This window comes from Macrosteles quadrilineatus, unplaced genomic scaffold (assembly GCF_028750875.1).
Source record: "Macrosteles quadrilineatus isolate MER2022 unplaced genomic scaffold, UCM_ALF_1.0 Scaffold_4__1_contigs__length_99947679, whole genome shotgun sequence".
In the NCBI taxonomy this organism is placed as follows: domain Eukaryota; kingdom Metazoa; phylum Arthropoda; class Insecta; order Hemiptera; family Cicadellidae; genus Macrosteles; species Macrosteles quadrilineatus.
Genome location: NW_026542597.1, coordinates 60,919,645 through 60,941,714, shown reverse-complemented (window position 1 = coordinate 60,941,714; position 22,070 = coordinate 60,919,645). Strand labels below are relative to the sequence as shown.

General features: G+C 34.0%; 1 protein-coding gene across 1 annotated transcript; it reads left to right on the top strand.

Moving 5' to 3' along the window:
- Positions 1–1,040: 1,040 nt before the first annotated feature.
- LOC128992245 (leucine-rich repeat-containing protein 40-like) lies at positions 1,041–17,404 on the top strand. Its single transcript, XM_054415720.1, has 5 exons — positions 1,041–1,290; positions 12,305–12,448; positions 13,454–13,621; positions 14,714–14,811; positions 15,785–17,404. Exons 1-5 carry the CDS (start codon positions 1,140–1,142, stop codon positions 15,848–15,850), a joined length of 627 nt encoding a protein of 208 aa, XP_054271695.1. The 5' UTR covers positions 1,041–1,139; the 3' UTR covers positions 15,851–17,404.
- Positions 17,405–22,070: the final 4,666 nt, after the last annotated feature.

Below are 22,070 nucleotides of genomic sequence, written 5' to 3'. Positions count from 1 at the left end.
TGTAATATTTTACAAAATTAAGATTAGTTTGTTTTGTTTGGCGTGTGTTTTGGTGACGTTTAAGTTTAATTGCACCAATGCATAGTGAGATTTTTCGATTTATGCTTGCGCTTAGCTCTTTGGTTCTCAAATATTGATATTTTATGTTAAAGTTGGTTCAACAACAAGATATATTGCAAATTATAGACCCCCTCCGCTTCTCATAAACTGGAGAGAATTTAGCAATTTCTTTTCAAACCATTTTGTAGAGCTTAAAAAACAAATAATTTAGTATATTGAAGCGTTATTATGCGCCTAATGGTTATGGAGAAAATTCCAAAAAATTGTAAATTTAAAATTCCCATGTTATTCTTATGGAGAATAAGTAAACTGTTGTAGTTTGCTTGTTTATGAACATATTTTTGATCAAATTTGGAAAATGTTTTTATTTCTTACTAACTATTAACATTTTACAAAAAAAGTTTTACCCTCCCTGATGCAGCAAACCTAAGTACTTGTTAGAAACTAATTCTATTTAAATAGGGAATAAATGTTAAATTTTTAAATAGACATTTCAGTGTAAATCCAATCAGTCAAATGGAAATTCGCTTAGTCTGCAGGTTTGCTGCGGTGGGGGTATTAAATACTTGTGAAAATCCTTTTAAGAAGCTTATTTGTTTAGCTATAATATTTTCATGTTACAAATCCAGCTAGTTTTGAATAAAAAACTTTATTGGATTACGAATAGTAAACTGTTGTTACAATACCTACCCCCAACACTGAAAGGACAATATTTAATGTCTTATGTACAATGGTACAGACAACAATGCGTTTCTAAACCATTGTTGCTATTCAATAAACTCCTAAATATAAATACCGCATTTGCGCGACAATTTTAACTAGACCGGTCTAGCAAAGAGCAAACAGACCGACAAAGAAACGCGTTTCGTACTAAATTCGAACAAAAATAAACCGAGCGCGTGCCAAGATGCGCAGAAGCGGTGCGCAGTGGTGCATTGTTGTTGCGATCAGCTGGTCGTATATAAACTTGCGGAGCGTTCGCGCGTCGTAGAAGTGAACGGTGCGCTGGGCGACAAACAGCATATACAGCACTTAGCTTGCAGACAAGTTTTTGTAGTGTATTGGAAGTGTTGACCAAAATGCGACCCCCGTCTCAAGATGTTGCGCATGAAGATGTTGAAAACGCGGACCCCAACATGCCCGCCATGATGTTGTGCACCAGGTTGGCCGGGAGAGCTATCATCAGAGTGGTGTCCAGGTGCAATGAGGCGCAGGAAAACAACAATCTGGGTAAGAGAATATGATAATCGATTAGTAAACAGATTCAGGAAAAAAGTGTGTTTGTCTTGGTCGGATGTCGGATTTAAAATAAAGAATTGGAATGGAAAGTAAGAAAATATTTGATTGAAAAAGTATCGTTCTACGACATAATTTTTTTAATGAATATTAATTGTTAGAAAGTTGCTTCGTTTGAAAAGTGCAGTTAGGAATTTCAATTATTAGCTAATTTTAATTAGCTAACAAGTTAGTTAAACTAAGTTAGTTTTGGTGAAAATAATTAAGTTGGAAAGTTAAAACGAAAAAGCTTGACTAAAATATCTTGTGTTTAATTCTTTGCTATGGAACATTAAAAACACTAATGTTTCGGTGATAGCCTATGCATTAGATTTGCAACACATTTTTATGAATAGAAGCATTTGTATTCTCTTCATACCACCGTACAATGACTATGGTCTATTTTCTAAGTATTTTCTTTGTTACACATATATTTGTCCCTACGAGTTTCTAGAATAAAAAAGTAAATAATCTCACTATATAAAAACCATTTATTGATTGCTCTAAACTATTTAAATATTCAAAGTTAGTTAATATTTTTAATTATATGTGTACAAAATAATCGCACGCTAAAAAGTTTTGTATTAAAAATATTACATAAAAGGATTTGTTCCTTCAACAATTTCAACATACATTCAAACTCTTCAATAATTTACAAAACAAATCAACAAAGGATTTTAAAAACACAAAGACAATTGCGCAACCTTGGGCCAGCTTGCGGAAACAAAGAAGACAAAGCTTTGTTTACAAACATTACTTCCAACTGTCAACACGCTAATAGATAGGAGACAAGTAGGAAGATAGTTTAAATGAAGTTTGCCATCGGGTGGCGAAGCCTTTCTATATTGCATAAGACAACGCAACACCGCAATCCATAACAACACTACACTCAACAGCTGTTGACCAAGGACACGCGCTACTTCTCAAGTGCGCAACTTCTTAAGTGGGTTACTTCAGAAATTTACTTCCTAAATTTTAAAAATTGTTGCTAATTTTTCTTGACGAAATATGTATCAGTGTTGTTTTCATGGTAGACACTGTATTTTTACGTTATTGATGACCAAGAAATCAATTAGGTATACCAGTCGTTCAAATTTCGTGAATGCGTGTTAGTAGGCACAACAATCCTCGTAATGATTTTCCGAATTTGATGCAATTTGGACCAGAAGAGTAAACCAATATCTATTTCAATGAGGTCAAGAATCTGTAATTGGTTTAATGAGGGGTTAGTTAGGTGGAACTTGTACCAAAATATGTGTTTTTCCAAACCTTTTAAAAATATAATTAACGTCTGAAGATAAAGAAAATTGTGCTTATCTTCGTCGAACCAAACAAATGTATGTTTTACTAACGCAGACGGTTAAATTTAAAATTTTATTCGAAGGACGCTGTAGGGTAAAGTAGGCTACATTTATATGTTTAAATTTTGGAATTCAGAAACAGAGAGAAATAAAAAGGTGTTAAGACCTTTTAGTCCGTTGAGTTTATTTTTTAATCTATTGATCTGATCAACCAAAACGTCTTGTAAATAGAACAAGATAGAACATGATAGTCTATAAAATCTAAAATTACAGCACAACATGGGTAGACATTTTATTTATATTCGAAGTACTGGAAATACAAGCACTAACTAATGAGCAGAAACTGTATGGATCATAAACATAAACAAATGACATCACTGGCTCGAATCACAGAAAACATACTTGTTTTCTGTGCTCGAATGTAGTCCTAGGATCGAATGCCATATCCATATCAATAGCCGTAACAGTTGGTTTGACAGTTCCATTTACATATTAATAAAATAATGTTTACTTTCTTACCAGTGACGTCATTTGTTTATGTTTTTGATCTAATATCTAATATAATAATGACCTAATGCTTTTGTTCTAATATCCGTGAATCAACTGTTTGTATATAGTTTACAAAACGGGAATCAGCAAAATGTTTCCCCAAACAAAACCAATTTGTTTTGTTCTAAATTTTGAGACACAATATCAATAGTTTATTTCTAAACTGACTAAAATATTATGTAGGCCTAGATTTGAAAAAAAAAAACATAGTGTGGCATTAAATACAATATTGTTTATATTTAAAATTCTTATGTTAACGTATACTAACAAGGTCACAATACATTAATTAAAAAAAAAAAATGGGATTTGTTATGACGTGAAGACTAAAGAGCCTCAAGCTATAAATAAACAGTCCTTGAGAACAGACGCAGTCGATCTTGAGTTTATTAACACGTCTGCCTTTTGAGCAGCAGTTGTTTCTGGACGAATTAATATATACTAGGTAGTGGTCGTCCAGTGGTCGAAAACTCGACCAAAAATATGTAATGCACACGCATTGACTATTGGATACTGAAGTAGGCATCCCATCTATATGGACCAGCCGTCGTCATTTTTTATATTATAAAACATTGTAATTGTGTGAGCCATACAGAATGAGTGTCTAAAATTCTAATTTCTACCTAATTTTTTGTTGCTGACAAAGTGGATGGGTCATAACAGTTGCTATAGCTCATTCCAAAAGTTGACTTGGTAAAAAACATCGTCTATTCGACAGAAATTAGTAATTTAGATCAGCGCAATCTGTTGGTGGCTCACATCAACTTCGACGAATTTAATTTAATAACTGGTGACAACTTTAACATGGAAATGGAATGTCTAGTTGTAAGTCAAAAGGTACAGGCTTCTCTATTTTCACCCCAAGCTGTAAGTAAAACATGTGATTGGAATTTCTTCCATTTGTTTTTATGTTTATTACGTTGTTATTTCGTCACCAGCATGGCAACCCATAAGACTTAAAGAAACATGCTTGCCTATTAGTATATAGATACGGAATTTTAAAACTGTGGTATGACAATAAATACACACTGAGAAAGACGATACTGTAGTATGACAGTTAACCCCCCCCCCTCCCCCAACTCACCCGTATTGGTCCAAATGCACAGGGCACGTTCTAAATACAAAACTTTAAGGCATGTCAAGATTTAACTTTTTGAATTAAAATTGTAGCAAGGTGAACATTTAGAAGAGAATGGCTTTAAATCTTGTTGGATATAAAAATAAATCGTTAACGCGTTTATCAGTATTGTACATATATTTATCCCAATGAGTTAAAATGGTTTTGGTTTAGCTATGACATTTCTATGGGTTGTCACTGTAGTTACATTTAAGTTGTAGTACCCTTATAAAAGTTCTTCTAAAAAGATGCACTAACAACTTAAAATATCCTAATGCCTTTTAGTAAAGTGAGTTCTCTTTACTTAAAAGGCATATTCTTTTTTCAGTTTCTATATATATATATATATATATATATATATATATATACTGATCCACATTTTAACGTTGGTTCTGAACCATCATTTAAACCCCATTGGTGAATAGCGGGATTCGAAACAGTGCTTATGGGACAGAAGTCTCATCTTTATTCACCAAAGCCGCCGCGCTCTACCAAAGGTGCATTGGCCGAAAATATCTGTCTTTAAAAGACTTAAACTCCAACATATCTTCGAATCTACAATAAATTAGAGCATGAGGAACATAATAAATTAAAATTCCTTTCCTTGAATACTGCGAAAGACTTTGATCCCTATCACAAGATACTAAAAAGCAAGATGCTCCTACGAACACTGGAGGTAGAGCGAGCTAGGTTTCTGGAGAACGGTGTGTTTTTCTCTCTTTTTTTCTCCGGATGTGAGCATCATTCTGTCGGATGATTCACGTTATTTCTTTAAATAGTGATTCAAAGACGATGTTGCCCTCAGCATCTCTATATCTTACGGGTTTTCGGTCAGTTCAATCACGATCATGGTAGACATATCCATGATCACCGGCAGGACTTGAGGTAAATGGCTGTGGATCTGGGACGTGGCATTTTCTAAAAAAGATTGACTATTAAGACCTTACATTTAAACATACTTTATAGGAATATACAGTACCATTTAGTATTCTATTTACAAACAGCCTCAAACACTTAACAGAGGCTTGCACCGAAATAATGTAATTACTCTCTGCTTTGACAACAAAGAAACTCTGTGTGAATCCAAACCTGCCAATCATCGTGATATCGGACCTCGGACTACAATAGAACTCTAATTCAAGCGTGATTAGTCCGATATCTAATTAGTATTTTCAAAACAAATTGAATTTGCACTGGGAAAATGTAGTTCGGATTTCTTTCGAAGGAGATTGTCTGGTTAAGGATAATGCCTGATTAATTGATAACGGGTAAGTCTACAAATCGTTTTCAAGTATGAAGACTGCCTGTTAGATCATTAGATTAACCTGTACTCGATTCAGTTATCAGTTTAGCAGATCTTACAGGGTTTGGATTTTTGGGATTTAATTGGGTACAGAAACTAAGATTTTTTAATTGCGAATAATCAACGTAGTTTCCCCATCCACCACTGAAACTTATGACTATTTTTTGCCGCAGTAAGGACAGAGTTTGCACTACTTTGAAACTATTGCAATATAAATGTTTACAAAAACATAAAGCTACCTCAAAAACTGTCGACAGAAATTGTTATTTCTCGTGAATTCCTAAATGACGCAAGGGAACACATTCACTTTCCTCTGTTTACATAGTCACATTTCCACAGTCCCACTAGCACCTGTCACTACCAATGTTCCTACTCTCACAGTGTTCACTGTTCACTTTCAAGGGAGTTCCGCGTCTTTATTCCAAGTATGGTCCGCTGTTCTAAGGTTAGGTCTGCCCGACAGCCTTGGCCCCTCGAAACCTTCCGCCTTCGCCACAACACATGGCGCTTAAAGGAGATTTGGATTTTGTTTATACGTCCTGAGGGTGTTACCACTTCCTAGTGTGATTCAGAAGCGTAGTTTTGCTACTATGTATCACGTTTTCCTGATTAGATGAATCGCAGTGTAAATTGCAACCGTAGAGAATAAACTAATTGTAGGTTGAGAGAGATATTAGATGCAGTTGGTAGGGCTCGATCTTCCAATGTAAAACCTTGAAATTATTGCACGCCATAGGAGTAAATTTTGATAAGTTTTATTTCTTACGTCAAAACTATCTCTGTCAAATATTTCGACTAGCTAAGTTATCAAGGGACTCGTTTAGTACAATTGGTAAGTTAATTACCTTCCACAGTAGGTTCGATCCTGGGAAATGTTAAAAGTACTCACAAATTATACCAGAAACGGTATAGGCAAATATAAACAAATTATGTCGCCGACCCGAATGTATGATTAAATTCAATGGAACTGTAAAACCAGCTGTTAAAGATGTTAGTCTAGGCATTCTGTCCAGTGACGTAATTTGTTTATGTTAATGTATAATGATCCATACAGTTTCTGTTCTAATATTCGTGAAAGTACTTGATGACTGTTCTAAACGGGTACAGCTGTTCTTGACCAATGTACCTTTAATGAATAATCGTGACTTAAGATTCAGCTCATGTTATGCAAAATTTCAAGTTAAATTAGTTTTAAAGTAAATTATTACAAGCTGTGCACGCTTTAAAAAGTATAATTTATTATAAAACCGTACGTTAAATTCTATGGAGAGAGGGAAACATTCAAGTACTCGTTTTAATATGTTTAAAATATTTCTCTTCATGAAATTAACAACCGCTTTAAAAAGTGGATTTTCAAGCTGTCAAATTCGGTATTCTGAAAAAAAAACGCATACAATGCACTAATGAAATTTACACGACCATCAGATTCGGCAGCTGGGAAACCCCTGTTTTGAAACTATTCCAAATACCCGGTAAAATATTATTTTTTTTTGTATAAGTCTATGGCGTCCTTACATAAAAAAGAAAATAAGTCACTCGAACATCTAGAAAGCGAAATCTCCGAGATAGCAATGCTTCTCGTTAGCAGAAATAACAATGAACTACATGAGGTAAACGTAAATGTAAATAACACGATAGTGATAAAACGGTGATGCAATTAATTAGGCGGTGGCAACGAAGCAGTAGCTATGGTGTAACAAGGAGGCAGTGGCAGTGACTGATCACTAGCCTCATACAGAAGGCAGTGTCTTCTGTGAGAAATGAGGGTGGCCGATTTATAAGTTGACGCAATTAATGGAATATGGGAGCATAACACATTTCACAACACCGATATGTTTTAACTTACGATTTTAAAATTATTCTAACTACAATCTCAGAATAACTATTGAGCCATTCTGATGAATAACGAACGATGATAATGAGGGTCTTGTCTTGCTAGTTATTCTGTGCACTCAAGTCACCAACGGATTACATTTCTTTCTAGTCATCATCTCGGAGCCCCTTGTATTTATGTTGTTGCCAACCCAGTAGGCGTCTCAGCTGACTGCCTTCCAAGTTTCCCATCCGATCAGCTGTTTCAATACCAGTTGTTTTGCTGACATTGGCAACAATGAACCGTATCCAGCATCCGACTTTCACTTGCTTTCGCTCGGTTTTGCTCCAAGTCGGACCGACCAGTTCTTTGCGTACCCGATACAGTTGTAAATATACTCTCTTTTGTTTGAAATGAATATATTTTGTTTGTAAGGAAAAAATGTACGATACTTTGGATAAAAAAAACTCTTGGACACATTAGCTATTATAGTCGCGAATCGCATAAATAAAACAAAAATTGCCAAACTCATTTAAAAGTAAGAAAAAAATACTTATGGAGTAACCAATGTTAGTCTAATCACGACTTCGGATGAAATAAGCCTAGGTAATTAATTATGGACATTTCATTGAACTGTACACTTTATAAAACTTAAGTTGTTGGAGGGAGAAACTTATACGTATGCTTCATTTATCAATTGCATGGTATTTAACGTTATTGTTATTGTTATGCATGAGCATGAGTTCTTTTAGATAATTTAGGTCAAGTTTTAAAGTAGATGAGTTTCTCATTCTTTACGGCTTATATACGGATAACCATAGTAGATTTGACCTTTGATTAGTAGTCAATGATTTAATGAACTATACTACAATCATTTGAAAATCTCTTGGCTATGGTTTTCGTTATTCTATTTTGTGTTTTATTTCCAAATACTTTACATTGTGAAACGAGTCTAGACAAATGCAATGAACACGACTAATAGTAATGTCTCTAGATTTTGAGCAAACTTTTTCTCCAGTAAATTCAAGATTTGGAACTTTGGACTAGGACCATCTCTTCGCGTAGCTTCGTAACTGATGACGCAAGCCGGTCCGCAAGCTACATCCGGTTGCATAAACCAGGGAAAGCGTAGGATCCGAGGAGCACAGGAAGTAACGTAATTAAACAATTAATTCGTCGCCAATGGCAACTGAATCACATGTCCGAACTCATCAGCTGGTAGTGCACGGTACTGCCATGTAACCAGGCGTACCAACTGCGCAACTCTCGATGGTGTCTGTGTAATTAATTAGTTTTTGTAAGGTTTTACATTTTACGTAGGAAGATATGTTGGCAGGGAATGTCTCTTTGGAAACCATGAAACGTATGTGTAGTTATGTAAACCTTTAATTGTGCTCTCATGGACTAATTGGTTAACATGCTGGGTGTCTAAAAATGCGTGGGCCTCTTCAGAACCAGGCTAGTATTTTATTTTTAAGGAGAACACCAACATTTAGTTTTAAAAATGTAACAACCTGCGTTGAAGTAATAATACAGTGTACTTTGCCTAATAATGTGGAGATGTAATAATAAGCAAGCAAAATATAGCTTAATTTATTCTACGCATGGCTCAAAGGTTAACCTAGGGAACGTTCCGCTTTTAGAACTTTCCCTAGTAATCAATAAAAATACTGTATAGGAATTTTATTACATAACATAATTTGAAGCCAATTCTAAATTTTGAAATCTATATAATAAGCTCCAAACAGTCAACCCGCAATTTTTAAAGTAAATGCAGCATTACTGGAATACTTTACTTTAATATAATTTTCAATGAAGTGGTGACTATACAAAGTAGGTATTCTAAGCCAAGTAATGGAGATAAGTGTAGGATGAGTGGCGCGATCTTGTAGTCTTGTAAGTGACTAAGGCCGACTTATTCCTTAGACACAGCTGATAACTGATAGCTCATATAATGGCAAAGGGATATACAGTTTATAGTGGAATCCGAACCACATTATTTTTGCCTTGGTATATACGATCTGGTCTAATTTTCAGGATAGTACTGCAGATAGTCGTAGTACTAACTCGTGCGGACGTTAATCCACCCTCCTAGTACTGTAGCTGGATTACAGGACGACGACGCCCGTCCCAGTTAAGTCTCCAAACACAATTAAAAGTTCAATAATTACGGAATTCGCCAATAATATTTCAATTCCCAAATTAATACAGTAAAAAAAAATTAAATATACCGGAATACGCGTAGGTTTGTACGCAACTAGTGACAATACCGATGCATGACAGGTACTCAAGTAAGAAGAACCACGCTGTAGTGGTCGTAGTCGCCGGAGCGCTACAGGAAGAGTCGTACGGCGGGTCGCTCTTGAAACCAGTTGCCTTACTTGGAAGAGGTTTTGCCCTTTAATCGGCTCCGACCTTCGGGGGCCCGAGATGTTATGAGTCAGGCAGGACAGTTTACTTGAGTCTTGTTGGCTTTGACAAACAATAATGTCGCACGCAAAATTGTAACTTATCCCACAAAAACAATGCATAAAAGTCAAACAGGATAATGCTTTTAAGTACAATTTAAAGGTCTTTTATTACCGGCGTCGCTGGAGGTCTTTTACGTCTTCAGTGTATGCTCATTTAAATAACATGAGCCACGTCACAACATGCATTTTGAATAACATGGTGAATTAAAATTCAGCGGAATTTGCACATTGTGTATGAATAAAATAGATAACAGCAGTATATTTTACTACTAATTTAGATAAACCACATTACCTGTAAGATACATTATGATGTAAAAGCCGGAATTTTAACTTCATATAAGTAAGTTTACGTAGAACTAATTTCAAACTGCGGTATTACCGGTACTAATTTTTATGATATATTTGAGTCAAACAGGCTTGAAAACAATGACAACAATAACATGAACTATTTACTGCAACTCGATCTGGCACGTGCACAAGATAGGTCCCTAGACACATTGCTTAGGAGTATTCTTAATCGACGGTAGCGCGTATTCGCGTATTTTTGGCTCGGCCACGGGAGTAGAACGGGGACATTCTAGACGCAATGTTGGCAGCACTGGTGGCCTCGTTTCATTTTTTCGATAGTTCCATTCCTGCGTTCCGAGAGTCGTGTCGTCTGCATTGCAATTGCAGTTTTAGTGACGTCATGGCTAACGCAGTAACTCGTGTAGTCCTTCGGTGTGAATCCGCTCAGGACACTCAGCAACTGGGTAAGTTGTTTTGTTTTGTTCAGGAGCGTTTCCTTTAAATGGGTTGTATGGTTATACGGTAAATAAATCGCCTTTGCCTTACGACATGAAACTACCCTAAAAAAAAACAACAAAAAACATAGTATAAGTTAGAGGCCTAATATTACAGTTTAATTAGAACACAACAATAACACAAATATATAACACATAATATGATGAGTATACACTGTACTGTATGTTGAACAATTTAATTTTATGAGATAGTTATATGTAAAACTGCTATCATGACCTCTGATGTAGCCGTTCAAAAGTATTGTTAGTTTAGTTGCAGAATTGCACAATGGTAGCATACAATTTGAAATTTGAGTAATTTGACCATGTATTTGTGGTAATTGCATCCACAGAAAGTCTTCATTTTGAATTTAAAATATTTTTATTGAATAAAAGCCTATTTTATGGTAAAATTGAAACTAAGTCTAATGTAATCATGTTTTACTGAGTTTAATAATGAATAAAAACTATTAAACTTGAATACCATCTGTGTCAATATGTTTTGTCAGACCTCAATATAAGCAAGTCATTAAATATAATCATGTTACTTACAAAGTTTCAGTACGATAAATAAAATAATACCACACTCATAATTTTAGAATATCAGAAAACAATCTGTGTCTAGTGGAACATCCTTCCTTTAATTGTTTTTCTGAGATTGCTGTAATTTATTCAGATATTTCAGAGTGTTCCTGTAGATGATTTAAAACTTTAAGTTGGCAACTTCAATATTTTTTTTCAATCTTTTATCAATTATACTTAAACTATCACAATTAATTCCACGAGAAAGTGACACTCTTAAAATGTGTATTTAAACTAAACCAGCTAAATATGAATGCAAGGCAGGTGTAGAGTGGTTTCGCAGACAATCAAATCAAATCGTTTATTAAGCCAGAATTAACAAAATCTATGTAGCTTTGTTACTGACTAAGCTAGCTGTTCCATTAGCCAAGATAATTTTTGAAAGCCCAATGATCAAGGAAAGCTGGACCCTTTTTTACAGCATTTATTTCTGGTTCAATGTAGACATAATTCACAGAAGTGTTAACAAAAAAAAAAAAAAAAAAAAAAAAAAAACTAGAAATTAACAAAAATAACATGGTGAGTTTAACAAATAGTAACATAATTAATGTAGAGAAATATATTTAATCTTCTTATAGATTTAATCATCCAATAGATCTTGAGGGAGCCTTCAACGTAGCCTCCTGTTCTCAGTTGCTTCACCAAGATAAAAAGTTAATGCACCAGGAACATTGTTTAAAGATTTCAGAAATTTTGAGGTGGTTTTTTTCAATAAAGGCCGAGATAGACTCCACTAATAGCTCTTCATGTATATGCCTGTTTCTAACAAACCAGGAAGCATTAACCGCTATTCTTAGAATTTTGTTTTGAATCACTTGAATTTTGAAGAGTGTGTTTTTTGATATAGCTAATCCCCAGATAGGAGATGAATATGTAATCAAGGGCCGAATTTTTGACTATGAATTAGCTTAGCTACTAAATTTTCTCAGGATCGACTCGGAGGCCTTCTGATTTACTAGGCGAGCACCAACCACTCAACTATGTTACAGTATAGCAATTGTTATTGTTTGAGTTGAGTCAACAGTAAGTGTGTAAACGTCCAGTTCTGTGGCAGACCTATCCGAGTGCCAGCTGATGCAAGTTCCTGATGCAGTCTATCACCTGATGAGACACACAGAACTCAAAGGCTGCAACCTGTCTAGCAACGTCATCTCAAAGATCCCGCCAAAGTTTGCCGTCAAGTTCTCATTAATCACAAGTACGTATTAATCATATATAGAAAGCAGAAAGAAGTGTGTTTTTAAAATTATGTTACATTCATACAGTTTTGTAGAATAATCTTAAGTCTGGAGGTTTGACTAGCTATGTTTAGTTAAACTATATGACATTTTGTTTAAATCTTTACGCAGTAATATAGAATACTTTGAAGGGCCACAACATGGAAATGCTGTTAATCAAAAGAACACACTTATATAATACAAGGGGCTAGTTGTTGAAATAATAATTGAACCACATAAAATGGTGTAGTCATTTCTCAAATCAACTGACCAATTAATCTGCAATGTCTTTATTCAGAAAGACCTAAATTTTCTACATATTTTAGTAACTAACAACTAATAAATTAATGTTGGGTCCGATTTGTGAGAAGAAGTAATTGGCTATAACTGACTGTTTCTCACCACCCTATATCTTAAAATTAGTATAATTTAATATTCAAACACCAGTCATACTACCGGTACTCTTATTTCCTTAATAGGCCTATTGGTTGTGACAAAGGTGCTTACACTGGTAAGGGCATGTTTAGAGTGAAATAGATAAGTATTTAACAACTGATAAGAGATGACTTGCTTCTTGTAAACTGGTACACCCTTTGGGCCCGGATCCCCCTGAGAAAACACAAAATAAAATAAACTAAGCATTAAAGGGTTGTAAACAGCTCTATGTATCTAAATAAATCTGTTTAGTTTATAGTCTGACTGAAGTAAGTAACGAATACACCAACAAACAAAAAGGTGGAAGGACTTTTTCCCCGACCCTTGGAACAAAATACCGGTTTTGCTCCCCAAGAAAATTTCCTACATGCGTTCTCGTCCTTGGGCCAATACCATTACTACATTATAATACATTATTATATTACCACATAGGTAATATAGCAAAATACCTGGTGCTCAAAGTATTGAGAAATTTATCCCTAACTAATTGTTACAACATACAGTACTCCTTTATTTCAAACATTTAAACATTTAACCTGTTATGTTTCCAGACCTGAACTTGTCCAACAACCAGATGAGCAAGTTGCCAGATGAGTTGGCCGACCTGGCAGAGCTGGAGAGTTTGGATATTTCCCACAATTCGTTCATCTCATTGCCTCTGGTTGCCTACAGAATGCCCAAGCTGGCCACCCTCAAGGCAAATAACAACCATATCGTAGGTTAGTAACTCTTACAGTTGGTGAGTCGTTTAAAAGTTTTGCGGCTAAGTTTGTGTTCCAAAAGTTATGTTTGATCTTCCCTTTTTGAATGAATAATCAATATAAGTTCTAATGTTGTGGTAAAAATATTTTTGTAAACTTTACATGCTATTGTTTGTCAAGTTAATTTTGAAAATTCTGAAAAGAACTATTTCTTGGAAAAGCATAGAAAAATATTTTTCATGCTCAGAACTAAAGAAACAAAGCTCAATTAGAAGGTCATCTGAGAGGACAGTCACCCGAGGAGGGTCAACAGAGTTTCAGGACCCCTCCTTCTCTTTCAAAATTTTTAAAACTTTTTAATAAATTTTTCTTAAACATTACTAATACTTGTATAAAATATTGTTGTACTTTAAAGCCAAGTCACACCGAGCTCGCTACCGCGGCAGGAGCGAATTTTGGAAAATCGCTCACCATGTTATCAAATGTGCCAAGTCACACCGCACTATTGTGTAGGGTCCGCCATGCCCGCTTGCTGAGCGATTTTTTGTGACTACCAAAAATGCTGGCGGGAGTTTTGTCAAGCACAGGCAAAAGTGCATCTCGAAAGGCCAAGCTATTTAAAGTTTAAAAGTAATCAAGTTTAATGCAGTTTGAAATTAAATTTAACATGTTTCTTTTGTTTGATTAGGCTATGTATGTTTTAGCGAATTTCCCATATAGGAAATAAGCTATTACTGTAGTACTCATGGTATGACCTGGACACGGGACCGATTTACTTCTTCATTTTGAGGTCCCTAGAGGCCAAAAACACCATCCGTTCAAATTTATATTTATTATTTTTCGGTGTGACATGGCCTTTGGTACAATTGAGGTTGGGGAGGAAGGGGTGATTGTTCTCACTATTTTTTTCAGTCCTGAGGGCCTCAAATTTGAGTAATGTACCACTTTTATCCGTTTGATAATTGTACAGTACTCCATAGCACATAAGCTATGTTTATAAAACAATTTTTTAGTCGAGGAGTTTGTTCTCAGTGTTACCCTTACTAAATATTCTTAAATCAATAATTTTAAATGAGTAGATAGTTAATCATCAATTCTACATGTTTGCAGAAGTAGACATTGAGCGATTAAAAGCCAGTCCGAGTCTACAAGAGGTGGATCTACAGGACAATCCTGTCAGCAGCTCTTGCCACAACAACCTACAGAAGGTAAATAATAACACACCAACATTATGTTCCCTTTAAACCACTCATTCTTAATCCAGCCCTACTCCAAAAGTCACTGGGGCTTTAGTATGCAATTTACATCAAAGCATATTGAACAACTTAAAAATTAGCCAAACTCTCTCTATCTCTAGCCCTTTCACACTGGCGGTCCTCAAAAGGGCATCTCTCTTAAAAACATAACGGAGGATTTTGGATACAGTTCTAGATGGTCAAAAGGCTTTAAAATTATAAAACTTTCCAGGGGGAGGACCCCCCTCTTTTCTTGATAAACCCTATTTTCTTGGGATACCCCCCCCCCCCTTGACAAGATCTTAGAACCGCCACTGCCCTCTCCTCATAAACTATCCCTTCCCAAAACTTTTTATGTAAAAGAGCGGAACAAAGCGGGCATGATCACATAGACTGTGGGCTGCTTCTTTTATTTTGCTGCCTCTTTTTACTTTGATCAAGTTTGAATGACACAGTGATCCAAGTTGTTGAGGTAAAGGAAGCAACAAGCAAACAGTGGACATGTCACTGATGGCTAATATCTCCGAGGCCCAGTCATTGTTCTTCATTGTGTTTTGGCCAACAATATTTTATATTTTTATTCTTAGTTACTTATTTATTTCATGTTTTACTTTTGACTTCACTTGAAAATTACAACACATTTCCTTGATGGGTCCAAATAGATCAAAAATCTGAAAAATAAAGTGGTAGCCAAAATGCTAGGTTGCAACATTTTCAAAGTCTATAATCTTTTTATGTTAGGATTTTTCACTGATAAAACATGCTCTTACTAATTAGCTTGAGGTCTATGACAAAGAACCCAGCTAAGAATCACACAGTAAAACAAATTTTAAACATTTCATCAGCAAACTAATTTCATCTAACTCTTAGAAAACTGAGGCAGAGGAAAATGTAATAAAAGACTTCAAATTCTCATTCACATTCTAATAGTTTGTTTTTTGTGCAGGTGACTTCCCTAAGGATAATGCTGTCTCCAAGACAACTGGAAGACTGGGAAGATCTCACAGTATAAGTGCTTTGTTTCAAGACTGAAAATACTCGCTCACTTAAGCGTGAAGTACGCTCATCTGCGTAAAAGTGCTTGAATTGAACAATCACAATGCCTTCATATGTCTACTTAATGTTAGAAAATGTATTTATATTCTAAATAAGGCTTAGGAATTTGGACTTGTAAACGATGTACCTACCATTGTGTTGAAAAAAGAATAATATTTTTTATAAATAATGCTTGAAATGATATAATTCAGTCATTTAATGTTTCAGTATTAATTAAATTACTAAATGATATATTTGTAACTTGTAAAGTTACATACAAATTAATATGTAACTGATACTATAAGTTAAATATTTTCAAAGTTTTGAATTGGACTCATGATAACTTTTAATAACCAAATGTTTCGGTTTTTTATTTGGTACATAAACGCAGGATAACCTAAAAGGAATGTTTGGAAAATTAATCAATTGTTATTGCATTTAAATTTTAAAATCCAAGCACTTATACTTCACTATTCTTTTCTACAACTGACTAAGAGTCAATGTGGTAGTGGTTATGTTTTTACAGTTATGTTTAGTAATTTTAGTTGTTACTTTGGAACCGATCTTGCTATTTATTCTTCAACTAATTTTTAAGTCACAATATTTTGAAGTTAAAAAAAAACTATAGTTTATTTTATTGTGCAATGCACATGAACACCGTTATTAAAAAGCTTCACAACTTGATGTTTGTTAGTTAATTACAAAATTAAAATAATAGATGAAAATTCAAAATAAGTTTGAACCATTGTTAAGTTGAAATCAAGTCGAAGCTTTTTGTGCGCTGTATATTTTAACTGATAAATAATATAATTGACTCTTTAGTTGTTTTGTATATAGTATTTCAGTCTCTTAAGCTAAAGACAAAGCCAAAGTCACCTTCTGTGTTTTATTAGCTCATAGATTTTGTACCGTTGTTATACATTTAATTATTTGTAATTAAAGTTTTTGATCTCATGAATTTTTACAATTCAATGATCAAAGTAGATTAGATTTTAATACACGACTAACATTATAGGTAAGCACCACTTTGTATTTTATGGGAAAATCTGTTACCTACGTTTAATGTATAAGTATTGTATTGTATTGCTGTACATGTTTTAGTGACTTAGGTTTTCCTACATACTGTGATATTCTGCCCTATTTACTTTTGTGAATGATACATATTTTTATAAACAACTTGCTAATAATCTTTGAAGGTAAATTTCTTAAACTTTTTCAAATATAATGGTTGTGGTTTTCAAGCAATACTATCTTCCAACAATATAGAACCAGTGACGATATAAATTAAAATAAGTTTAAATGTTTGTAGTTTTTTTTTATATACATCAATATTCACAAGTAATAACATTTCAAAATCAAAATTACAAATAAGTATTAAGTATTTATACCCTCCATTTACCGATGGATTACAATAGTTCTACTAAATTAACAATTGCTTTAAATGCTCATCCTAGTATTTTAACGAGTGAATTTATATTAAATGTTGTATTTTTATATGTGAACTAACTATAAAATAAATATTTAAAGATAATGTGTTTGATTTTTTTACCATCGACTAATCTACTCTGTAGCTAATACAACATTATTAAGTTAATTCATTACTAAGTCAACTACCCCAAATTTATAGTTAAGGTTAATAGATGATTTGATTATTTTGTTACAGTCTAACTTTAGTTAGTAACTAATAGAATCAAAATCAATAACAGTATATGTTGCATGAACGATATTTTAGGCTTGTAATGGACTAAGATCAGGTGGTTCGTTAACCAGAATCCATATTTAAAAATTAAAATGCTAACCGTCTGATATATCGATCTAAGAGTTTCAATGCCAGAAAAATTGCATTTAGCACATCAATTCAATGGCGGTTCCAAGGGGGGTGCTATAGGGGCTCAAGCCCACCCCATTGGACTGAAAATATAAATTTAACTAATTTTATATCAGCCTTGACACCTTTAATATTTTTTACTATAGGTAAGACTCACTTACTTTTGCCTGAAGGTGTCAGATGTTAACATATGCTGTACATGTTTCGAGCTACTTACAGCTCATCTTCAGCAGCATTCTTGAATTTAAAAAAATCTCTGTTTAAAAAATGTTCTGTGATGTAGATAACAAAACTGGAAATAAGAACCACCAGTCAGCTGATACCGTGACGTCACTCTCCCGTGTTCAAGTTCAAGCTCCTCAGTAGGCCTACAAATGTCGCCCGGTCGAGGTTATCTTCATTTAACCGTGCGTACGCAAACATGTTTACGGTACCTACAACTGCAAAACGCGTGTGTGTTCTTTGTATATATTTCCGTGTGTTCGTGTGTGTATATATAAACTGTAAATAGTCGACAAACATCGTTTGATGTGATTTTTTTAAATTCAAGAATGCTGCTGAAGATGAGCTGTAAGTAGCTCCAAACATTTACAGCATATGTTAACATCTGACACCTTCAGGCAAAAGTAAGTGAGTCTTACCTATAGTAAAAAATAAATTTAACTGTACATAAATAAACTGTACATAAATTTAACTGTATCATAAAAACCGGTGGTTTTTGGACACAGTTCTAGACATTAAAAATGGCTTAAAAATAGCAAAAAAAATTTTCGGGGGAGGATCTCTGGACCCCTTCCTGGTGTGGAGCTGGTATAAAAAGTAGAGTTAGTTGTAAGACCTTTTTCCCTGAATACAAAATTCTCACTTTACCAAGTGTGTACATTTTGCAGAATATCATTTTTGTAAAAACAAATATTGAACAATTCTCATCTCGCTCATTAACTCACAAACATTACACCAGACTAAGGAATAATTTAGAGTTACCATCATTAAGACTGGCCTCAACACAGCGCAGCTATAAATGTTTACAACTCAAACTTTTCAATGCCCTCACTGAAAATGTACGCAACTTGCCTTTTAAGTCACTGAAAAATGTATTGACCGATTTTTTGAAGAGAAAGGTTATCTACTCTATCGAGGAATTTTTATCTTTCAAACATGATGATTTTTTGTAAAATTCTAATTGTTAAGTAGGGTATTGTTTCTAAAGTATGTAACAATGGTTTCATGAACTGTGGTATAATAGTCTTTCATAATAATGTTATTACTGTCAACTTTATTTAAAAATTTATTGTTATTTAGTTTTAAGCTGTATCTCACTGCAAATTTTAGCCCTAATTATTTTAATATAGGCACTTATCCAACTTGTGTGCTTGACTATAAACAGTATTATTGCCATCATTATCAATACATCTCAAATACTTTTGTATAAAAACCAGTATTATTAGTTTATTAGTATAGCATGTTCATCTATTTACACTTGACTCTGTACATTGTACTTTGAATTGTGTATTATCTCCATTCAGTGGCGTTGCTTGGTAAAATTCCAGGGGGGGGAGAAGCCACAATTTTCCCAACTGCTTAACGTAAATTTCCCAACTATTTTTTTTTTTATTTTAAAGAAATCAATTTCTGTACTATTTTAAAAATCTGCAAATTATTGTAGTTACACTCAGTTTAGTATTTATTAACATCTATTAACATAGCTAGTTTTACATATATACAAAATTACTCAATAAAAAAAATCTTAAAGTTCTAACAATTTATAATGAAATTTTATGAAAAAAAACTTGAATAAGTATTGTTTGAAATCAAATAAACCTTACAAACCATTGTGAAGCAGACATAGCAGTGCAAAATTTTTAGTGATATAAATAAACCTAGTAAAAATTAGTATGGAAAAAATAATTTTATTACAAAATAATGAAATTAAAATAATTTTATTTTCATAAAACTTACATCCCAAAACAACTTTGTAATGATGAAATATCAGTGTTACAGTGTTGTTAATAATATTATTATAGTCTAGACAAGAATAAAACCAAAAGAAGACTCCTATAAAATAAGAACTTTTAACTTTAAAAAACTTAGTTGATAATAAACTTATACATATAATGATACAATAAAAATGTTAACCTTCATAAAAATAACACATAAACAAACACAATATTAGTGTTTTGAAGAACATAACAGTCTATAGATAAAATACAAATAAAATATGCCTAGTATAAAATACATACATACACTTGTAACTTGATTAATTAACTTAGTCATACAGTGACAATTTATCTAGACAAAACTTACACCAACACGTTTATTAAAGTCTATAAATAAATGAAAATAAAATAGGCCTCTTATAAAATAAAAACTTGTAACCTGATTGATAACAAACTAATACACTACACACAATATTTAAACTTTAGTCTTTTATTTTCTGTCTACTCTTTAATTTTGACATGACGTTTCTTAAGTTGAACCCATCCTTTAACAAGATGTTCAAGGTTAACTACTTTAGAAAGTTCTTTTTCACACTTTAACAACATCAGACTATCCAATCTCTCATCACTCATCGTCGTTCTAAGATGTGATTTAACAATCTTGAGTTGACTGAACGACCGCTCGTTTGATGCTACACCATAAGCAGCTGTGATGAGAAGAATGCACAGTTTGTGGGCTTGTTTGAGTATGTCCTTTAATTTTACAGCATGGTACAAAATGTCTTGCAGCGTCTTAGCAGGTGTTCTTGTCTTACAATATTCACCACCTTCTTCTAAACAGATATCGAACAAAATTTCCATCTGACTTTTAAGCACATGAACGTCTGGAATTTGATCCTTGTATCCAGGCGGAAAAAGTTTGTTTGCTTGTGTTAATGTTTCAATGCACAAATTGTCCTTATTCAAAGGAAAACTAAAGATTTTGGTGATGGGGGCAAATATTTCCATTAAAACTGCCGAGTTTTCTGTTAAACCCATGGCTAAAGAGTCAATGACCTCTTTGAATTCTTTCCGGTAAAAAGCTTTCATCTCCAGGGCTGTTAATCTATGGTGTCGCCTGTAATCGTTTTCTGCATCGATGTGTAATTTCCTAGAAAATATCACTGCACTTTCAATCAGATCGTTCATAGAATCTGTGTCATTACTAATATTTTGTAGGTTCTTGGCAGTGCTTTCAATTACATTAATACTGTCAATGACATTGAAGTTCGGACTTTCTAAGATTTCTGTTAATATTTTGATCTTCTCAATGATATTCTTTATGAAGAAAAGAGTAACAATGAAATCAAAAGTTGTTACTTTTTTCAGAAGTCCCGTTGCCTTAGTTCTCGTGTTAGTATCGAAATTCTTATCATTTGAGATGCTCTGAAGAAGACCAACAACCTCCTCTAAACACTGATTTAGAGCCTTGACGGACTTTGCTCGTGCGGTCCATCTTGTTCTAGATAGGTTAACAAGCTGTATTGCATTGTCAATGTCTTTGAGTTTTTCCTTTAGATGACTAAATCTTTTCGTGCTTGATGTGAAAAAAACATTTAACTGTTCGAGAACATTAAACAGTTCTCGTATTGAAGTATTAACATTGCAGGCATGTTCCAGAGCAGTGTTAGTTCTGTGGTCTTGACAAGGTGTAGGGCACATTATGACCAACTCCCTCTGTTATATACTTTTGTACTCCCTTAAATTGACCAGACATTGAACTGGCGTAGTCATAAGACTGGAAAGCCATCTTTGATGTGTCGATGCCTTCTTTGTGTAAAGAATATAAAATTAGCTCAGCCATCCCTTTTCCAGTCTTATCAGTGCATTCAACTGATTTCAAAAGCCTTTCCCGAATCTCACCGTTTTCACTAGCTGTTCTCACAACTATACTCATTATGTCCTTGTGTGACATATCGGGAGTGGTGTCGGCCATTACAGAAAAAAAATTGGAGCTGTTAATTTCATCAATGATCTGACTCTTTAATTCAGTTGCAATTAAACTAATCATTTCATTTTGAGATGTTGGACTCATGTATGTCACTCTATATGGACGAAGGGCTCTATCTTCAATCCAGGCTTTTAGTGTGGGATTGTGACGAGAAATGAGATTCACCACTGCAACAAAGTTACCTTGGTTAGCATTGTCAGATTCCCTAAACGCTAGCCCTTGATTCCCTAAAGTCCTGCAAGTATCGATAAGAATTTCAATAGTTTTTCTATTCTGCACTTCTATTTTTTGTTCTTCTATCTGAGCAAGTCTCTTGGATTTATCGATAAGGTGATCTATATGTCCCTTTTTCAAAAGAAAGTTACAATATTCACTTAATGCAACTTTATGTGTTTGAGAGGTAAAGTGTGTCTTAAGCTTCCCAAGTTTGTCTTTACCATAG